The 22,629-nt window shown below is 36.0% G+C and overlaps 1 protein-coding gene across 1 annotated transcript in view; it reads right to left on the reverse strand.

Annotated features, from left to right (window-relative positions):
- The window catches only part of CPLANE1 (ciliogenesis and planar polarity effector complex subunit 1), a 138,771-nt gene that overhangs the window by 99,087 nt on the left and 17,055 nt on the right, over positions 1–22,629 (reverse strand). The window contains exons 6-16 of the mRNA XM_059416317.1: positions 20,885–20,991; positions 19,277–19,433; positions 18,591–18,694; positions 17,247–17,429; positions 14,201–14,450; positions 13,872–14,027; positions 12,929–13,698; positions 11,773–11,981; positions 11,497–11,577; positions 9,830–9,994; positions 5,271–5,444 (exon numbers count right to left, since the gene is read on the reverse strand). Of these exons, the coding sequence (XP_059272300.1) occupies positions 5,271–5,444; positions 9,830–9,994; positions 11,497–11,577; positions 11,773–11,981; positions 12,929–13,698; positions 13,872–14,027; positions 14,201–14,450; positions 17,247–17,429; positions 18,591–18,694; positions 19,277–19,433; positions 20,885–20,991 (2,356 nt within the window). The remainder of the gene's footprint in view (positions 1–5,270; positions 5,445–9,829; positions 9,995–11,496; positions 11,578–11,772; positions 11,982–12,928; positions 13,699–13,871; positions 14,028–14,200; positions 14,451–17,246; positions 17,430–18,590; positions 18,695–19,276; positions 19,434–20,884; positions 20,992–22,629) is intronic.

Below are 22,629 nucleotides of genomic sequence, written 5' to 3' on the forward strand. Positions count from 1 at the left end.
CCTGGGATCGAGCCCCACATCGGGCTCTCTGCTCAGCAGGGAGCCTGCTTCCCCCTCTCTCTCTGCCTGCCTCTCTGCCTACTTGTGATCTCTCTCTGTCAAAAAAATAAATAAAATCTTTAAAAAAATAAAATAAAATGGGGGCACCTGACTGGTGCCATCGGCTGAGTGTCCAACTCTTGGTTTCAGCTCAGGTCATGATCTCAGGTTCATGAGATCCAGCCCCACCTTGGGTTCTGCACTTAGTGCAGAGTCAGCTTCTCTGTCTTCTTCTCCCTCTGTCTTCTTCTCCCTCTGCCCTTCCCCCGGCTCATACTCTCTCCCTCTCTCTAAATAAATAAATAAATAAAATATTTTTTAAAACATGGTTTAAATAATACTTAACATACTCTAGGTTTTGTTTTTAACACTGAAGAAAATGCCTCATTAGTGGATCATGAAGTAAATGCCAGCATTCTTAAAAAATGAAACAGAACTGAGTAGATACAGAAAGAGACAGCATTGAGTACATTACATAAAACAAATATAAATACAGTTTAATGAAAACTTTGTCAGATAATAAAAACATACTTATACACACTAAAGTATACTGGGCCACAGTGTATAATTTATTACTGTGGGCTAACTGAAATACATCTCTATTTCTCCTATTAGAAATTTGGAGACCAGAGATGCATTTTATATGAATCTGTATTTCACATAGCATCATGCAATAAATAACTAATTTGAAGTAAAACTCAAGCATTAAGTGTTCAATATATTAGTGTTTATAAAAAAGTAGAAAAGAATAATTTTCAATAATCCTGACTAAATGGACAAGATTTCAGTCTGGCCTGGGATTAAATACAAAGGGTGTTATCCTTCTCCCTGGCCTTTCATACCTTTCCCTAATTAAAGTAACATGAGGGGCGCCTGGGTGGCTCAGTGGTTAAGCCGCTGCCTTCGGCTCAGGTCATGATCTCAGGGTCCTGGGATCGAGTCCCGCATCGGGCTCTCTGCTCAGCAGGGAGCCTGCTTCCTCCTCTCTATCTCTCTCTACCTGCCTCTCTGCCTACTTGTGATTTCTCTCTGTCAAATAAATAAATAAAATCTTTAAAAAAAAAAAAAAAATAAAGTAACATGAGTAAGCAACTTGGAAATATGATGACTAAACTGTTATTTTATACACTATGGAGTATTATGCCTCCATCAGAAAGGATGAATACCCAACTTCTGTAGCAACATGGACAGGACTAGAAGAGATTATGCTGAGTGAAATAAGTCAAGCAGAATCAATTATCATATGGTTTCACTTATTTGTGGAGCATAACAAATAGCATGGAGGACAAAGGGAGATGGAGAGGAGAAGGGAGTTGAGGGAAATTGGAAGAGGAGGTGAACCATGAGGGACGATGGACTCTGAAAAACAATCTGAGGGTTTTGAAGGTGGGGGGGGGAGGTTGGGGAAACCAGGTGGTGGGTATTAGGAAGGGCACAGATTGCATGGAGCACTGGGTGTGGTGCAAAAACAATGAATACTGTTATGCTGAAAAGAATTAAAAATTAAAAAAAAAAAAAGGAAAGTAAGTATGCATTGGCACCAGCTCAGATTGTCACTTCTAAACTTTTGTGACGTAAATAGGTAAAATGTATGAATTTATGAAGAATTAATGAATTTTATAATTAGAGCAATCAGTTGTATAAAATTTCATAACAATATGAATTATAATTTAAGAAATTAGAAATAAAATTCAAGTCCCCTTTATTAAAAAAAGATTCTCAAGAATTCTTAATGAAAAAAAAAATACATATTGCTAACATTCCCAATCACTTCCTCAAAATAAAACTGGCAAATGATATACATGGGTTTCTGCTCCTTGAAATGATCAGTTTCTCATGTGACCTAGTCTCTGCCCATACCACACACTAACACTTAACTTTCTGACAAACACGTTTGGATAGAAACACAAAAATTTGCCATTCACTTGAATGTTTGATTCTGCACAGGCAAAGAGCCCAGAGACTGATGAAATTTTTCCTACTTTTTTATTTACTATGAGCAAAGTACCATAATACTAAAAGAATTTGAATGATTTAATTTTCTAAAAATTTTATTGCTTTCATACAGCAAACATCATGCCAAATAAGCAACTCAAATCCTCAACACATTCTGCCATTAGTTCTGATTAAAATGACTAACATAAAAACTATTCTAAGTCAAGCCTGCAGATAACCTTTTTCAAGATACTAGGAATTAAATCCTATATATATCATGTTCAGGTATTTAACTTTTCAATAATCACAGTCTCAGGCTTAGGAAGAGATCATAAAACTTTCTTTCCTAGACTCTCCTCTCACTGGGAAGATATGTACACAAGAAATACACATGTGTGTCTTTGAGCTTTTATGAATGGTTATGAATATGCCCCAAAACAATTCAATAATTCTATCACCTTTCTTCCTACAATGTGAAAAGATCAATCTTATTGGGGCACCAGGGTGGCTCAGTGGGTTAAAGCCGCTGCCTTCGGCTCAGGTCATGATCTCAGGGTCCTGGGATCAAGCCCTGCATCAGGCTCTCTGCTTCTCAAGGAGTCTGCTTCCTCCTCTCTCTCTGCCTGTTTCTCTGCCTACTTGTGACCTCTGTCTGTCAAATGAATAAATAAAATCTTTAAAAAAAAAAAAAGATCAATCTTGTCTAGGGATGCAAAGTGATCTGAAAAGACAAAGATCATGGCAAACAACTAAAGTCCTATAAATAATGTAGGCTAGGAAAGATAAGAAATCGAGACAAACTTTCTAACTCAGGATTTGATCTTTTTTTTTCTTAAAGGTTTTTCAAAAATACAGAGAGAGAGTGCTACCTTTTCTCTTCAGTAAAATAATGTGGATTAAGGACATTTGTTGTCAGAAACATTACTACCAAAAACAGAAAACACAGGTGATAAATACCTAGGGATGTAACAAAAGAGAGCTTAAATATAAAACCACTGCAATGATAAGAAATGCAGTTGACCCTTGAACAACATGGGTTTGAACTGTGCAGGTCTACTCATACAAAATTTCTCTGGATAAATACAGTACAGTAATATAAATGTATTTTCTCTTAGGATTTTATTTTTTAAGATTTTATTTATTTATTTGACAAACAGAGATCACAAGTAGGCAGGAGCAGGAGAAAGCAGGATCCCTGCTGAGCAGAGAGCCCAATGCAGGGCTCCATCCCAGGAACCTGAGATTATGACCTGAGACCAAGGCAGAGGCTTAACTCACTGAATTGCCCCTCTCTTACGATTTTCTTAACTTTGTCTTTTTCTAGCTTACTTTATTGTAAGAATACAAAAAATAATACATGTACAAAATACAAATGAACTCTATCTTATGGGTAAGACTTGTGGTCAATAATAGGTTATTGACAGTTTACTTCTGGGGGAGTCAAAAGTTATATGTGAATTTTTGACTGTGCATCGTGCTGGCATGCCTAACTGCTGTATTGTTCACGGGTCAACTGTATTATCAAATGTACAAGGAAATAAGTCACACGTACCTGAGTAATATATATTCTAGGGGAAGGCATAAAGTGAAAGGAGTGCATGCTGTTAGAAAGAAAAGGCAGGGAGCACCAGCTGAATCTGAATTAGGACATGGTCGAAAAGGACTATGGTGGACAGGGACAGGAAAGCAGACAGAGCCTGGTGGAAGCTGAGTACATGTTCCTATTTGTACCGCTCCCTAAAACAAGCCATAATCAGGTTAGGAAAAACTCTTCTTCCCAGAGAAGCAGGGATCTACTAGAAAAGAAACCATGAAACAAGTTCTTCTGATCCTACCTCACAAACATGACTGTCTAGGGAGCAGAACCTCCTGAAGAACCCCAGGTGAGAAGAGAGACTAGCACTACTGCTAAAGTGTTGTTCAAGTGGGCATAGGCAGTCCTCTGCTCCTTTTTCTCTTAATATTTATTTATTTGAGAGAAAGAGAGAGCACAACGGGGAGAGGAAGGGGGAGAGGGAGAAGCAGACTCTCTGCTGAGCAGGGAGCAAGATGCAGGACTCCAGCTCAGGACCCCTCAATTATGACCTGAGCTGAAGGCAGATGCTTAATGGAAACAGCCACCCAGACACCCCCCCCTCTATTAAACTTCTAATTACCTTATATCTTGTACTATTCTAATATATGTGTATCAGTTCATGCTACTTCCTGATGAAATCCCACTGTACTTAAACGGCAGGTTCCTTCCCCTGGCTCACAACAACTGGCTCCTGTCTCTGCCTTCATGTCTTATCAGTCTCCACCTCATCCTCTACGCTCCAGTCACACCAGCCTTTCAGTTTCTCAAAGGCATCAAGTTTATTCTTGTTCTGGAGCTTTTCCACAAGCTCAGGTTAGAATGCTTTAAGTACTGATATGTCCATGCTGTTCCTCCTTGTCATTAAGAGTTCATCTTAAATGTCCCCTCCCCTCAAGAGAGCATTTTCCCAAATTCACCATCTGAAATAGCCACTCATTCATCACGCATTACTCTACTTCAGTTCTCTGCATGCCAATTATTACACTTGATATATCTTGTTTATGTATTCATTTATTTAACTTTCTGTTTCAAACTACTAGATGTTATATTTAAATTCCATAAAAGAACAGGCATTTTAACTGTTTTGTTCATGGCAGTCAGAATAAGTCTATTTCAAACATCAAAATAAAAGAACTACAAATATCTTCATATTGTTAATCTCATGTGGTGTATGTTAATATATTTCTAGCACCTATAACACTGTTTGTTACACAGCAGACACTTAACAAAATTAGTGGAATAAAATGAACATCATAGAAATCTGTGTACATGTTTCTCTCCATGAGGGCAGAGCAGTTCTCTACGCACTGATCTGTGGTACATATTGACATTAATAAAATGATTAAGTAGAACAAAGTAAATGACCTAAAGGAAATTATAAAAGTAAATCACTTAAATAAAATTAAATTCTAAATTAACATACTCAAATTTTTTTAATTTTTCACATTTTTATGTAAATGACAGTCCTTTTACTTTAAAAATGGAAACTTTATAAAAACACCAATTTGTCTAAAATTTATAATTAAAAATCCATAATCATTAAAAACAAACCTAAGCAATATCTTTCTCAGATTTTATTCATTTATAGACACTGAGAATCTATATGTCACACACTAAGCTAGAACAGTATTATTTCCATAGAATAATGATCACTATATAAGTTGATTCTAAATACTATGTGAAAAAACAAAGTGAGATTATTATTTGCTTACTGTATTACCTGTTTTAACATGAAGGGGAGGAAGATCATTCACATTGTGAGGTGGCAAAATGTAAAGCAGCTGATTGGCGAAATAGGCGGCCATGAAACGAGCCATGGACTGGATAACCCTCACCGCCACGTCAGGACGAACATTTCTCGTTATTCCAAACTCACAGTGAGACTTCTCGGGAACTAAGGAATACAGCAAATGACCAAAGGAGATTCTGATCAAACTATCAAAAAGTAATAATATTTAAGTTCCCAACACTATACAAGAAGAAAATTACAATTAAAAATTGCTTGTGAGGGCGCCTGGGTGGCTCAGTGGGTTAAGCCGCTGCCTTCGGCTCAGGTCATGATCTCAGGGTCCTGGGATCGAGTCCCGTATCGGGCTCTCTGCTCAGCAGGGAGCCTGCTTCCTCCTCTCTCTCTGCCTTCCTCTCTGCCTACTTGTGATCTCTCTCTGTCGAATAAATAAATAAAATCTTTAAAAAAAAAAATTGTTTGTGAGATGTGCACCCATGACCTGTATGAGCTAATTTTATAATGGTATCTATACTTCTTGAGGACAACTGAACAAAAATAATTAACTCACAATTATGAGCATATGTACTTCAGAACTACTGATGACTTCAAGTTACCAGTTTTACTTTATTTTTTTTTAAAGATTTTATTTATTTATTTGACAGACAGAGATCACAAGTAGGTAGAGAGGCAGGCAGAGAGAGAGGAGGAAGCAGGCTTTCTGTGGAGCAGAAAGCCCGATGTGGGGCTCGATCCCAGGACACTGGGATCCTGACCTGAGCCGAAGGCAGAGGCTTCAACCCACTGAGCTACCCAGGCGCCCCACCAGTTTTACTCTAAAACATGGAAGGAGAAATACAAAACAATCCAGTCATGATGGACTTGCAAGCTTAGATTCATTCTTTTCCCTTTTCTTCCTTTTTCTAAGGCTTTTTCTTTGATGAAAGGAGACAGAGCTTACTACAAAAATAATCTGTAAAGCACTAGAACAGTGATTCTTTTTTTTTTTTTAAGATGTTATTTGAGAAAGAGTGAGTGAGAAAGAGAGCACAAGTGCAGAGAGGGGCAGAGGGAGAGGGAGAAGCAGACTTCCCTACTGAGTAGGAAGCTGATGCTCTATGCTCTATCCCATGATGCTGGGATCATAACCTGAGCCAAACCAGCCGCTTAACCAACTGAGCCACACAGGGCCCTCTCAAATAGTGATTCTTTTTTTTTTTTTCTTTAAATATTTTATTTATTTATTTGTAAGAGACAGAGGGAGAGAGAGCAAGCGAGCACAGGCAGACAAAGAGGCAGGCAGAGGCAGAGGGAGAAGCAGGCTCCCTGCCGAGCAAGGAGCCCGATGTGGGACTCGATCCCAGGACCCTGGGATCAAGACCTGAGCCGAAGGCAGCTGCTTAACCAACTGAGCCACCCAGGCGTCCCTCAAATAGTGATTCTTAATGCTATTTTCTATACCGTTAGATCTGGGGATTAGGATACAGTCCCTATTTGAGAATCAAAACTTTGTATTATAAACTGGCATTCAGAAATCTGAAAATAGTTAAGCTAGTAAATACAGAAAAATACTAAGTTAACATTAATTTTTATGAAATTCATGGTCCCGGGGCACCTGTTTGGCTCAGTTGATTAAGTATCCTACTTGTGCTCTCTGTCTGTCAAATAAATAAATAAAATCTTTAAAAAATAAATAAATAAAATAAAATAAAATAAAATTTATGGCCCCAACAATAGCAAAATACTTCTCTTTCCCAAAAGTCACTTAATAATATTCACAAGAATATTAAGCTCTATATGCATATGAACCATTTCTATCTTGTCATGGTACACCTCAGCAGGTAACATTCTTCCTCTCACAGAGTAGGTACTCAAGATTATTGTTAGTAAGCTTTTTTAAATAAAGGGAATCTTGAAAAAATATGATTAGCCTTCAAGCGGTATTCTTCATTTGGTCAGTTAAAGTCTGGAAAAACAATATTATTTCTTCACTTCGAACTTAAATGACTCATAGGTATGAATCATTTTCTCCTGCATTAAACTTACTGTGGGAATTATACAAAGGCAAGATTTCCAGTAATTTTTATCATACAAAACTCATTATTATAAACTCAGAAATAAACTCCTTAAATGGGAAGCAACCTAATTCTAAAAGATGGTCACAAAGTAAAACTGTATCAATTCAGAAGTAAAAAATTTGAAACAGTAATTTGTATGTGGCCCCCTGAAGATGGTAATAATGGCAACCTTACATACTAAAAATTAAATTATCCCTATATACAATGATTAATAAGGTAAGTGTGCAGGAAAGAGATAACAAAACAGGTCTGACTACTTGAAATGCTTGTGTATAATATTGGCCCTTGAATGGCATCTGGAAACTTGGATTTGGAAAAGATTTCCACCACCTTAACTGATGACAGAATAGCTTACAGACCTGTTTGTACAAACAATGTTGTTTATGCTGAATACCTGTTTTTCTTCTGAGAGTGTAGAATTTTGGTATGGACTAGGTGGAGTGGGTGGCTAGCCAGCGTCTAGTTAAAAACCTGAATCTCAAATGAGTTTCCTTGGGGCGCCTGGGTGGCTCAGTCAGTTAAGCATCTGCCTTCAGCTCAGGTCATGATCCCAGGGTCCTGGGATCAAGGCTCCTATCAGGATCCCTGCTCAGTGGGGAGTCTGCTTCTCCCTCCCTCTGCCACTCTTCTGCTCATTCACTCTCTCTCTCTCAAATGAATAAATAATATCTTTAAAAAAATAAATGCGCTTCCTTGGTAAAGAACATTCACATGTGTTGACACAACCCGTTCGTAGAGGAATTAAATGTGTCCTGTGTGACTTCACTAGGAAAGGAGTCTTAGAAACTTGTGCCTGGTTTCCTCTGGACTTCATCCCAAGCAGCTGTTGTCTATGCTAATTTTGCTTTGTATCTTTTCAGTGCAATAGATCATAGACTTGCGTATGACTATATACTGAGTCCTGTGTGTCCTCCCTGTGAATCACTGAATATGTTAGGTAGTCTTGGGGACCTCCAACTCAGTAGGGAATACTCAATATATTTTAAATAGTCATTAAAAATTAAAATATATTAATATAGGTTCAACTTATTTTAAAAGTTAGTGACACCACTGAGAAATGATGAAGAATATTCAATCAGTTAAAAGTCACATAGGAAAGCTTTTCACTCATAAACAGCTAGTAGGCCTTTCTGAAGGGCAATATGATACCAGTCCTAAAACCATGGATTCTCTTTGATCCAATAACTTCATTTTTAGAAATTTATCCTAAGGAAATTATTAGTAATGCCCACAAAAATTTATGCGAACTGCAGCACTATTTAAAATAGTAAATAGGTGGCAACAACCAAAATGTGCAACAATGGGGGAAAGGTTTAATAGGCTTTCAAAAAGCATACTATTTACATTTGAAAATATTCATCAAAATGTTAAATTTTAAAAGATTATAAAAGAGAGGAAAAAACGAAACAAGATGAAACTAGAGAGGGAGACAAACCATAAGAGACTCAATCTCAGGATCAAACTTGAGGGCTGGTGGAGGGGAGGGGGCTGGGAGGGCTGGGGTGAAAGGGTGATGGACATTGGGAGGGTCTGTGCTATCGTGAGTGCTGTGAAGTGTGTAAGACTGATGAATCACGGGTGCCGGAGTGGCTCAGTTGGTTAAGACTGATGAATCACAGACCTTTACCCCTGAAACAATATATTATATGTTAATTAAAAAAAAAAAAAAGAAAAAGATTACAAAAGACAATACACAGCTCTAATAATATACATATATAAATGAATACATACAAAAAAGTGTTAGAATTATAAGTTAATTTTCTTTATACATTTCCATTTTTCCAAATTATCTAAAATGAACACACATACTTTCATAATAAACACAAAAATTTTGAAAGATAAAAATACAAAAAATAAGAGATCTATAAACAGTGGCTGGAACAATAAAAACCTAAGCTGGCATGGACTCCATTTAGAAAGTTCTGATACACTGGGCATTTCAGACCCACTCATATACATATTATACATTTAATGGTCTACTACCTTACAAATAATATACATATGTGTTCATATATATCTCACTCTGGTTATTGCTTAATTTAAATACACCCCTTTTAAAAAGGGCAATTCACATACTCTGCAGCCGCTTAAATGAATTTAAAAAAAAAAGAGTTGGAATACCTCAGAAAGTGATTTTCATCACTTTACTAAACCACCTTAACCAATAGTTAAAATATAAATATATTAAGGAAAAATACTTGGATATCTGATATTATGTCTAAAAAATATGACTGTGAGAAAACAATTCTGGCAGTTCAGCAGGCAATTATTGCTAAGCCCTCAGGATCCAAAGATTTAAGAAAACAAACAAAAAAACAAAACAGAACAAAAAACCCCACAATCCTTGCTACTGAGAAGCTGACAAGTCAAAATTCATTGTGACATAATTAGTCAGCTCAATCAACCTTCATGTTTTATCTAAACCTATGAATACAAATTAATGAGATGAAACATACTGATTGTCAAAATACATACCTGAACAATCCTCATTTTCTTTTACAGGTAGATGGGACCACTTCAAAATTATTCTTACTAGGTGATCACACAATCCTTGAGCATCATTTAAATTATAGCTATAGAGGTAGCAGTATAAAAGAGAAAGATAATAGCGTATCTGAAGAAAACATGTTCTTCTTCCTCCTTAAACAAGAAAGAATTAAGCTTACATTAAAAACATGTTAGCAAGGTAATGTTCCTTTTTTAAGTTAATTTATTTAAGTAATCTCTACACCGCGTGAGGCTCAAACTCATGACTCCAAAATCAAGTCACATACTCCTCCAACTGAGCCAGCCAAGTACCCCAGCAAGGTAATGTTCTCAATCTTGGAGCAAGGTAGACAGGAATGTTCAGTTTATGAAAACTGTACACTGAGGTTATGTGAATTTTTCTGTATTTGTTTTATACTCCAATAAGTTTTTTTTTCTTAAAACAAGTCAGCAATACTTTGTTCTCTTTCATTTTAAGTTCTGAACAATTTTATTATCTTTTATCAGGCCCTACCTAGAACTAAGATTTTATCCCAAGGGTGCTGAAAATCTTCAACATCTCAGCACTAAAGTCCAATAACAATATCTATCTGAAGTGTACATGGTATAAAACAGAAGGAAACATGCTAAAAAAAGAAAACCCCAAGAAACCATACGTATATCAAACAGTTAGTCAAAGAGACTTCCCAAAGGAGAAACCCTATCCAACAAGATAGGTACCCCTGACCACGGCGCCCAAGTATTGAAGAGTGTTTAGAACTGATACCTTATCCATTCTTTCTGAGTAAAAAGAATTTCAATTTTATCTGGTTTAACAATCCACCCAGGGACACCTGGCTAGCTCAGTCAGCAGAGCAAGAGACTCTTAATCTCAGGGTTGTAGGTTCAAGCCCCACACTGGGTATAGAGATTACTTAAAAACAAAAAAAAATCTTACAAAAAAAATAATGCACCCAGATCATAATTTTGCACTTAGATGTGGCCATGTGAAAAAAACAACTTAGCTCTGGACCAAGAGACAACACTCCAGAAAAGCTGGAAGGGAGGTACCTCAGGTAGGAGGTACACACTTTTCTTGCCCTTCCTGCTCCCCTCCTCTCTCCTGTCTAGAAATGGATGTGATGGCTGGAGTTTCAGTACCCATCTTAGCTCATGTAATGGTCTTAAGATAGGAAGCAGTACACTAAGGACATCTGAGAAGAAAAATAAAAGGACACGTGTCCTTACATAGATCACAGAAACACCAAAGCAGCCCGACTATCAACTTCTGGTCTCCTTTTATAAGAAAGAGAAATAAACTTCTTTCATGTTGAAACCACTATTACTTTCAGTCTCCATTATTAGAACCCATTCTTAGCAGATAGAGTTGGAAAAGAATGAAACGTAAAGGTCCATAATGGAATTGTGAAAACTTTTCTCCATCAGAACTTCTCATCTCCTTGAATGCCACACTACTTCATCCAGTGGACAAAAAGACTAAAAATAATTTTAAATAAGTATTTCTGACAGTCAAGGTACCTACCATTGTGTATTCTATTTGAGCATTGAGAAATTGTGAGCACTTGGGAATCTGGAATTATTTTTAAGCTGTCCAGCATGCCAAAATACATTCCTACCAATATTATGGCGACCATTACTTTTCAACACTCTCCTACCTTTCTCCTGAGTTTCTTGTAGAGCTTTCCTCCACAGTTGAACAGATTTTTCATATGATCCTAACAGGAAACACTCTTCACCTATGAAGTTTTTAACCAACAGTCAATCATGGTTAATGATTATACTTTATATAAATTTACTTCATTTTAAAATTTAGTGGATATAGCTCAGCCAGAAGCTATTTTAAAACAATTAATTGCAACCAATTAATAAAATCAAAGCCTAGTTAACCATATTGCTTATTCACAGTTAGAAAATGTTTATAAACTACTGACCACTGATAGATTTAAGTTCCAAGGCTTGGTTCATGTGAGCTCCAGCAGTCTGCAAGTTAGCCTGGATATGACATAACAGAGCCTTGACAGTAGATGCTTCCTGTGTCATCTTTTCAGTTAACTGTCTGTCACCTTCAGGAAGTCTTCGACTTAGTTGTGTTTGATACCATAAAGTTTTTTTGTACAACACTCTCCAGAGAAAAATCAATCTGCACACAAAATTAAGTGATCATCAAAACCAAATTTCAGACTAGGAATAAAAATGAATACAGCCTCCTACTTAGCCTTATTATCTTTGCCTGGATTCTTCACTGATATAGTAATATAAATACAAACTGATCAGATTTAAATATAACACAAAATCCACTGATCAAAATATGCAAAATACATTTTTTAAAGCCTTCAGTTATTTTTCTATAGTGCTTACCTAAACAAAAATCATTCAATTCTTGGGCATGTATCAAGGCTGCCCAAGACTAATAAAATATATGTGTTGAATAAAATTTGGCATAAATCCTAAAATATTTTAAAATAATATAAAAATCTATTAACGCTAACTGGTAATGGATACAGGGTTTCTTTGGGGGATTATAAAAAGGTTCTGGAGGGGCTCCTGGGTGCCTCAGTCAGTTGGGCATCCAACTCTTGGTTTCTATTCAGGTTGTGGTCTTTGGGTTGTGGGATCAAGTCCTGCATTGGGCTCCATGAGGAGTGTGCTTGGGATTCTTTTCCCTTTTCTCTTCTTCCCCCTCTGCTCCTCCCTGCCCCCACCAAGATAAATGAATAAAATATTTTTTTTAAAAAGCATTCTGGGGGCGCCTGGGTGGCTCAGTGGGTTAAGCCTCTGCCTTCAGCTCAGGTCATGATCTCAGGATCCTGGGATCAAGCCCTGCATCAGGGTCTCTGCTCAGCAAGGAGCCTGTTTCCTCCTCCCTCTCTGCCTGCCTCCCTGCCTACTTGGGATCTCTCTCTATCAAATAAATATATAAAATCTTAAAAACAACAACAACAACATTCTGGCTTAGTGCTAATAGTTCTACAACCTTTTTCTAATACTTCGAAATGATGTATTTTACAGTATGGGAATTATATCTAAATTTTTCAAAAAGGAAAACATCTATAATATTGATGGTATCCTAATATAAAGTAATTATACCTGCATCCTGGTTGTTGAGCAAGGTTTATTACTTGAGGACAAATCTTGAAAGATGAGTTCCAAGACCACTTTTCCTGAGAATCACTATCTTGAAATATTTGAAAAATGGGTACCACCCATTTGTCTTGATCTGCTGTTTTACTTCCATCAGTTGATGCTGAAATAACTTCAGGTTGAAGAATGTATATGCCATTTAAATTATCAGCTACCATTTTAAGTAAATGAAAACAAGCCAAAAGCTTCTCTGAAAATAACTGACCCTGTTGCTGCTGAGTCAGCAAAAGCTTTATAGTATTTGAGGTCAGCTTTACCAAATGTCCCACATCTTGTTTGTATCTCATATCCCAATAATGGAATGATAAACACTGATGAAAAAGTTGAAAGATACATAGTACCCATGCATTTTGTCTTGTGCTCTTGCTTAAAAGAAGATCTAGTTCAGGGAAAGGACATTTTATAAATTGAAGAATGTAGAAAAAATGAGTGATACAAACTACTGTGTAATTTAACATTACATTTTTTTCCACCACATTTTTTGAAATTCCTATAGCCCATGCTGCAAGGAGATTTTTCTGGACAGAATGCAGTTCTGTAATGGTTTTATCTGTCTCCTTGATATTATCTTTTGCATGTATTGTATCAAACATAGACGCAAATTCCAATCTTCCCTCCTTGACACTACTGAACAATGAATCATTTTTTTGGTTCCAAAGTGAAAATAAGTTGTCCGGAAAGTATATGCCTTCATTAGTTTCTTCTGCTTCAAAATCCTAAAACATGGGTGAAAAAAAATTATACTTAATGCCATTTAATACCTTACATGTAAAATCACTGGTGTTCTCAAATTTCTCTACCTTTAACAAGAGAGAAAAACAAAATACATTTCTTGGTATAAAGTCAATATGAACCTGTTTGAAGTAAATAAAACACTGCAACCAAGTACCTGGAAATCTGCTGTTTTTTCAGTTAAGTTCATTGTTTCTTCTGCCTGTAAGAATCTGGGGACAGTAGAATCAGCTAAACTTTGATTTCCTTGGTGTTTTAACAGGCTACATCTCAGGGAATCCAGTGATCGCAAATTCAGCCCTTTGCCTTTTGGCTGCAGAAGAGAAAAGATTTCCAAGAGACAAAGTTTATCTGTAATTATATCACAAGCAGTTAAAAATTCTATAGACAACTGTATATAATCCAAGGACATTACTGTCAGTATGGTTTTAAATCTGAGAAAACTAAGAAGCCATCTGTTACCAATGATACCAAAAAGCACTATACCTTAGACAATATCATACTTTGGTATGTTTTCTCAAGCCTCTGGGTTGAATCAAGTAGAAGGGATCTCATGAGCACTGACGGAGACAGGTTATCAGCAAATCGAAGAGTTGTGACCATGTATCCATCAGAAATAATGAGGTAGGGTAACCGTGAGTGTGCTTTTATAGAAAATCTCTGTCTCATAGGGTCATTATCAGAAGCTGATGAATCTACAGAATTATTCAAATCTTGAAATGTAAATTGCTGTGGTCTAGCAAACAAAACAAAATTAAAGAATTAGTTAAGAAAAAAAATCTTCAAGGAAACAATCATATTATTCCAAAGAAAAGCAAAACAACAATTAAAAGCTACAGAATGATAAAAAAGCCACTTAAACACACTAACATTAAATTATATATATCTGTAAGGAAAACATAAATGACTAAATAATATGTAGGTTTATACACTTTTTGAATATTTCCTGAATTATGGCATTTACTCTATTTTGTTTTTAATTTAGTTTTATACAAACTATTTCAGAGAATTAAGGCAGTTCATTTTTCCTGTTACAGAGTTAAATAGTTAACCTTCCTTCTCATATATTTAAATATACTTATAAGAATAGAATTATGAGATATGAATATACTTGTTACTAAGGAGGAGAAAGAAGGGGGGCCTGGGTGGCTCTGTTGGTTGAGCATCCAAATCTTGGTTTCAGCTCAGGTCATGATCTCAGGTTTGTGGGATTAAGCCCTGAGTCAACCTCCGCGCTACGCACGGAGCCTGCTTAAGATTTTCTTTCCTCTCCCTCTCCCACACCCCTTAAAGAAAAAGGGAGGAGAAAGAAAAAAAAATGAGAAAGACATTTGGGAGAGATAGTAGTAAAATTTATCAGTTTAAGATTAAATTTGACTGAGTTTCCACATAAATGTACACATTTACTGTTATGGTAGTATACCTGCTTACGATTACTTAATATCACTGCTTAATAACTTCGGGGCTTTATAAAGAAAACAGATAATCAAAAATATATTATAATCTCTTTCTGGTTAGGAAACTATTCAAATATAGATTTTATTAGTCAAATGGTCAACAGGAGACTGGTTAATTACAGAATATCTATACCACAAGGAATCTATAAAACATTAAAAAATTACTTCATGGAAAGATGTATAATATAAACTGTTCAATTAAAAAAGCAAAACAGGGCGCCTGGGTGGCTCAGTGGGTTAAGCTGCTGCCTTCGGCTCAGGTCATGATCTCAGGGTCCTGGGATCGAGTCCCGCATCGGGCTCTCTGCTCAGCAGGGAGCCTGCTTCCCTCTCTCTCTCTCTGCCTGCATCTCCGTCTACTTGTGATTTCTCTCTGTCAAATAAATAAATAAAATCTTTAAAAAAAAAAAAAAAAAAAAAAGGCAAAACAAACAGTAAACAGCATTTGTCACAGAACTTTTGCTTTAAAAAAGAAACTAGGGGCGCTTGGGTGGCTCAGTGGTTTAAAGCCTCTGCCTTCGGCTCAGATCATGATCTCAGGATCCTGGGATCAAGCCCCACATCGGGCTCTCTGCGCAATGGGAAGCCTGCTTCCCGCTCTCTCTCTGCCTGCCTCTCCCTACTTGTGATCTCTCTGTCAAATAAATAAACAAAATCTTTTTTAAAAAACCCAAATATTGTTATTATTATAAATGTGATTTTTTAAAAACTTCTTTTAATTTAAGACAACACACTAAAATGTTAATAATTGTTATTTCAGAGGAATAGGAATACAAGAATGTTTCATTTTCTACACAATTTAGTTTTATAGCACCTGATTTTTTATTAGTTAATTTTCTCACATAATAAATATGTATTACTTATGTAACCATTAAAAGTAATCTGTTTTAAAAGGTCCTACATTAATTTTAAAGAAGAATATGAGGAAATTTAAGTCAATTATGAAATAGACCATAAAAATAAGGAAAAAAATACTTCCACTGCAGGAAATGACAAATTTTTCAATTAGGATTTTCTAATACTAAAAATTAAGCATCCTTTTTGCTAAATATAATCAAGGACATACCCCTCCTATATTATCTTTCTGTGAGACAATGGCAATGGATTAATTTCAAAGGAGCTTTCCAATTTTTTTGTATTGTAAATACCTGTGTATATATGTCTGGTCATATCTAATATCAACATCAATAATAATAAATATTTATTGAGCACTTACTTTTTATTGGAACTGTGCTAAACAATTTATTACTATTTATTATTTTACTTCAATCGAGTCTTGTTTTCTTTCTTTTTTTTTTTTTTTAAAGATTTTATTTATTTATTTGACAGACAGAGATCACAAGTAGGCAGAGAGGCAGGCAGGCAGAGAGAGAAGAGAAAGCAGGCTCCCTGGTGAGCAGAGAGCCCGATGTGGGGCTCGATCCCAGAACCCTGGGATCATGACCTGAGCCGAAGGCAGAGGCTTTAACCCACTGAGCCACCCAGGCGCCACCGAGTCTTGTTTTCATAGTAAAAGAAACAGAGGCTTAAAAGTATAATTTGCCCAAAGTCACACAACTAATAAGTAGAAGAACCAAGATTTGAATTTACATCTGACTCCAAACCCAAACTGCTACCACACCCCACAATTAAAAATTAAAATATGGCTAAATTCTGAAGTCTTCTATCCATTTCCCACAACTTTTTCCTTTTTTCCCTTTGGGGAAAAAAAAAGATAAATCCATTTGCCAAGTTAAGTTTGAGTTACTAATTTATTTAAGTATTCTTCTTTTAAAACAATGAAAGACATATCATACTTCTTTGAACTTTTACATAAAAGAAGATAAATGTTTTAGTGTTACTGAATATTTAAATAACTCATACTTACATGGTCACAATGTCAAATTTTCACCAGGATTAAGCAACAAAAAGAAATAGAAGAAAACTATAAATAAGAAACAGATATTGAGAAGACAGACGCAAAGAAAGAATAAGACAATGTGAAAGACAAAATTATTTAAAAAAACATACATAGTAAAGTAATACCAAAGAAGAAAACCTTCTGTAAACAAATTATAACAATTCAAATGTCTCACCTATATGTTATTAGAGGGTGAAATGGAATAAATTCTGCTGGCCCAAATTCTATGGAGCAACCAAATGTAATTAATGTTACCAATTCACCTTGACAGGTCAATAAAACCAGGGAGCCACGTTTTAACATGCAAGCCAGAAAAAGACTATCATGAGTCCAGCTGATATCACCCACCCAGTAGGACCTAGAAAAAGCAAGACAGTATGTTTAGAAAGGACTCTCTATAATGTCTTTCACAATTTAAAATGACCAAGAGTGAAACATTCCAAATATAAGGGGAAAAGAATGAACAGTAGACAACTAGCACATATATTTTGTGTATTTTACTTCCCAGGAAAATGGTAAGAAACAAAGATGTTTGCTCATAAATACGTATTCCATACAACATATCAGCTAGAAATTCACAGATACATAAGCAAGTAAGGTGAAAATACTCCCTAAAAGAGTTAAGCCTTTTGGTTACTCATATTTAATTAGAACAGTTTTAATCATATTGGTGTCTACAACTAAAATCCACTGATAGATTTAAAGGTCAATACCCCACCTATCCTCGCTGCAGCTTGCTAGAGTCCATGAGCAGCAGACTTCCTCCTCCCAAAGCCATCTTTTCTACTCCTTAACTATCTGGTAATATTAATCTTCCATGAAAACAAAAAGTAGCTCCTCATTTAAATTATGACAGAGATTCTAAGTCAAGCAGACCACTGCAACTGAGACTAGTAATACTTTATCAAAGTATACTTGAGACATGGTGTTATAATAATTTCAGGTGTAAGAATGAGTAATACCTTTAGAAAAGAACTTTTGGAGAGAGAAAGAAAATGCAGAGACAAGGCTAGATAGACTAAAAACTTTGGAAATTCAGAGAACAGCACAGAAAAGTGTTTAGAAAAGGAAATTACAGAAGTCCAAGAGAAAATCTGGTAGTGGCTCATGTGCCATTCAAAATTAATTCATGTGCAGAGCACACCAACTTTGTTTAAAAAGCTAATACCTCAGCCTTCCTGGGTATATAATGGTTTTCCCAATCCAGGCTATTTCATTTTGGTCTCTAATTAAGCTCAATTATTTCCCTACCTAGTTGTAATCCCACTCCTCCTGAGATAACACAGGAGAAAAAGGAGAAAAGAAAATATGTTCATTATCTTCTACCCTACTGAGACCCTTTCTTAAAGTAGGATTTTCCTTAATAAAGCAATTTTTAGAAGTTATCAAGCACAAATGCTGAAAGTAAATTCATTATCTATCTAAATGTCTATTTAGATAGCTTTTGAATTATTGGAGCCTTAAACTTATCAAACCATTGGAAAATCAAAACACTACATAGAAACACAAGAGTTCTTACCTGGTAAGTGTAGCTGGGACCACAGGATTCTTATTACTACATCCTCTCAGGCTACCACATAGAGTAACAAAATTCAGTGTGTTTATAAACAATACCTGAGTTGCCTAGAAAGGAAAAAAAAAAGACAACAAAGCCATTAAATTATTTCACTTTAATCATTACTTTTAATTCTAGAGACCTAGAGGCGTCTGGGTGGCTCAGTTGGCTAAGCAACTGCTTTCAGCTCAGGTCATGATCAAGTCCCGCATTGGGCTCCCTGCTGGACGAGAAGTCTGCTTCTTCCTCTGCTTCTCCCCTCTCATGCTTTCTCTCTCTCAAATAAATAAAATCTTTAAAAAAAGAATTCTAGAGACTATTATTGTATAAATAAACTATTCTTGGAAGTTTGTCCCAGCTGGAAAACAATACTGAAAACTAAAACTCCTCACTTTTTTAGACTATATTTTAAGGCTATCAGTTACCACTTTGTCTTTTTTTCTTCCTTTATGCTAACCTTTTTTCACTTCTCAAGGCCAAGTTTTGGAATTACCACAGCTAGTTTAAACAACCTTACCAATCTACAACATTAAATTGGCTCAGAAAACACCAATTTAAAAAAACATAAAGTAGTATTTAAAAAATGAGGAACTCCAAACGGGACTTAAGTCTTTTATAGGTCACTTCCAAGACAAATTACATTTACCAACCTTTGGATCTTTCTGATTAAGAGTTACTGCCAAGGCAACACCATCTCTTGAAAAGGCAGAAAGTAGAGCTCCTCTTGACTTCACTGCTTCACATTTAGGAACCAGATTGCACAGATGGCAGTTCTGTTGTGCCCAATGAACATGGTATGGCAATGAACTAAGAAAGCAATGAAATAATTGAAATAGGAAATATGGTAACTTTTAAAGTAATATTTAGTTCATCACGAAAAACTTAAAGAGTACAACTAAATTCCTACATGTGCACAAATATTAGGAGCCTCTTAGCTACTGTTCAGAAGTTTCATCCACGGCACAAAGAGCAGTGGCTAGTTAAACAAATTCACTATGAGCGTTTTGTTGGTAAAGGCATGTTCCACAGTCAACCCCAAACTCATCTGTTTTGATGAAAGATTTAGGTGACACATATTTCTACATTATTATTATAAACATTTTTACAGAAATTAAATAGGTAGAGAAGAAAGGATTTTTTTAAATAGTGCCAATGATTTTGCTGCTGGGGTGCCTGTTTGGCTCAGTTGGTAGAGCCTACAATTCCTGAACTCAGGGTTTTAAGTTCAAGGCCTACCTTGGGTTCCATGCTGGGTGTGAAGCTTTCATACAAAAAATTAGAAGTTAAATAAAATAGTGAAAATGTTCTATATTTGATATTAGGATGGTTATACACATATTTATCAAAATCCATCTCATTATACACTTAAGATCTATTCATTTTACTTTATATAAATTATATTTTAAAGTACTGTTAGTGTATGAAAATGAAGAAAATAAATTTTAAAAAACCACTATTTTACTAAATCCTACTTAGGCATTCAACGCTTTTAATGCACTCTGTATATTACTGGGCTTTTTAGAATAAATAAAACTTTTTATTTTTATTTATTTATTTATTTTATTTATGTAATCCCTATTCCCAACATGGGCTCAAACTAATGACCCCAAGATCAAGGGTGGCATGCTCTTGTAATAGTCAGCCAGGTACCCCTAAATAAAACTGGTTTTTAATGTATTTTTTAATTCATTTATTTGAGAGACAGAGAGAGAAAGCACATGAGTGGGAGTAGAGGCATAGGCAGAGGGAGAAGGAGACTCCCCACTGAGCAGGGATTCCCTGGGGATGCAGGGCTCCATCCTAGAACCCCAGGATCATGACTTAAGCAGAAGTCAGATGATTAACATACTGAGCCACTCAGGCACCCCAATAAAACTATTTCTTAATTGATTTATTTTATTTTTTAAAAGATTTTATTTATTTATTTGACAGACAGAGATCACACGTAGGAGAGAGAGAGAGAGGAGGAAGCAGGCTCCCCGCCGAGCAGGGAGCCCATTGCGAGGCTTGATCCCAGGACCCTGGGATCATGACCTGAGCAGAAAGCAGACGCTTAAGTTCTGAGACACCCAGGTGCCCCTAGAGTAAACATTTAAAATGAAAACTAAAATAGCAAAGTAGTATTTATGGGAAGAACAGCTTTGTAAGCCTCAGAAGTTCAAATTCACATTCTATTTAACTAATCTTATGTTTTTATGGGAGAAAAATACTGCTGTAAAAGGGATAAAAAACAAGGAAGAAGGAAATCTTTGCCTTACCTTATAGGTGTAAATACATTTTCATGCCACTGAATTGCTAGAAATGTCAACTTCAGACATTCTCCAGAATAAAAAGTAAATGAACACAAGCAGCAATCTCCAAATAACTGTAGATAAATTTAATAAACTTTAGTATATAATTCATCTAAAATTTAATCAAGGTATATAGAACATACATTTCTCATCATAAATAAAATAAAATATGGAAATCTTGTTTGTATTTTTATTCTTAAAGATTTTTTATTTATTTATTTGACAGAGAGAGATCACAAGTAGGCAGAGAGGCAGGCAGAGAGAGAGAGAGGAGGAAGCAAGCTCCCTGCTGAGCAGAGAGCCCGATGCGGGACTCGATCCCAGGACCCTGAGATCATGACCTGAGCTGAAGGCAGCGGCTTAACCCACTGAGCCACCCAGGCGCCCCTGTATTTTTATTCTTAACATTAGGCTACAGAATAAGTAATTTCAAAAAAAAAAAGTGAGTAAGTAATTTATTTCTGAGCCAGAGGCATGTCCAAGCAAACACTGCCATTTACTGTGACTATTACTGGAAAGATTCTTATATATTGTTACATATTTTTCTCTTATCTTATAGTTATATATTATTTAAATTAGGGCACTACCCCTACAGTGGAAGATAATAGAGGAAAATAAAATTTCAAAATGCAATTTTTAACAATAGTGGATTGGGTAACAAACTGTTGGTCCATACATACAAGGAATGCATGTAGCTATTTATAATGTTTTTTAGTTAATGACTATGTTCTTTCTTGGAAATTAAATGTCTTACTTAATATCACCAATTCTAGCTTTTTAAATTATTAAACTAATTAGATTTTAAAAGCAAGGAAAACTAAGGAAAAGTACAGAATCAGACCTATAAATAGAGAACAAACTGCTAGTTTCCAAAGGGGAGGAAGAAGGGGACTGGGCAAAATGGGTGAAGGGGAGTGGGAGGTACAGACTTCTAGTTATGTGTAACGAGTCATGGAAATAAAAGTTATAGCATAGGGTATATCATCAATGGTACTGTAATAGTTTTGCATAGTGACAGATGGTAACTATACTTGTGGTAATCACAGCATAACATAAAGTGTTGTTGAATCACCATGATGTATACCTGTAACAAATTTAACACTGTGTCAACTATACTCAAATAAATAAGTAAAAATAAATAAAATTTTCGGGACGCCTGGGTGGCTCAGTTGTTAAGAATCTTCCCTTTGGCACAGGTCATGATCCCAGGGTCCTGGGATTGAGCTTGCTTCTCCCTCTCCCACTCCCCCTGCTTGTGCTCTCTCATGGTCTCTCTCTGCCAAATAAATAAAAGTCTTAAAAAAAATAAGCAAATAAAATTTTAAACCTAGGAAAAAGTAAAACTAGGGAAAGAAAAAGGAAGCTCTAACTTGAACCATATTTTAACTTAAATATAGTTTACAGTGTTGTATTACTTTTGAGTGTTCAATATAATGATTCAACAATTCTACACATTTCTCAGTGTTCAAGGCAAGTTTGCTCTTAATCCCTTTATCTATTTCACCTATACCTCACCCACATCTCACCCACTCCCCTCTTGTAACCAACCACCAGTTGTTCTCTGTATTTAAGAATCTATTTTTGGGTGCCTGGGTGGCTCAGTGGGTTAAGCCGCTGCCTTCGGCTCAGGTCATGATCTCAGGGTTCTGGGATCGAGTCCCGCATCGGGCTCTCTGCTCAGCAGGGAGCCTGCTTCCCTCTCTCTCTCTCTC

The sequence above is a fragment of the Mustela nigripes genome, chromosome 12, assembly GCF_022355385.1.
Source record: "Mustela nigripes isolate SB6536 chromosome 12, MUSNIG.SB6536, whole genome shotgun sequence".
Taxonomy (NCBI): Eukaryota; Metazoa; Chordata; class Mammalia; order Carnivora; family Mustelidae; genus Mustela; species Mustela nigripes.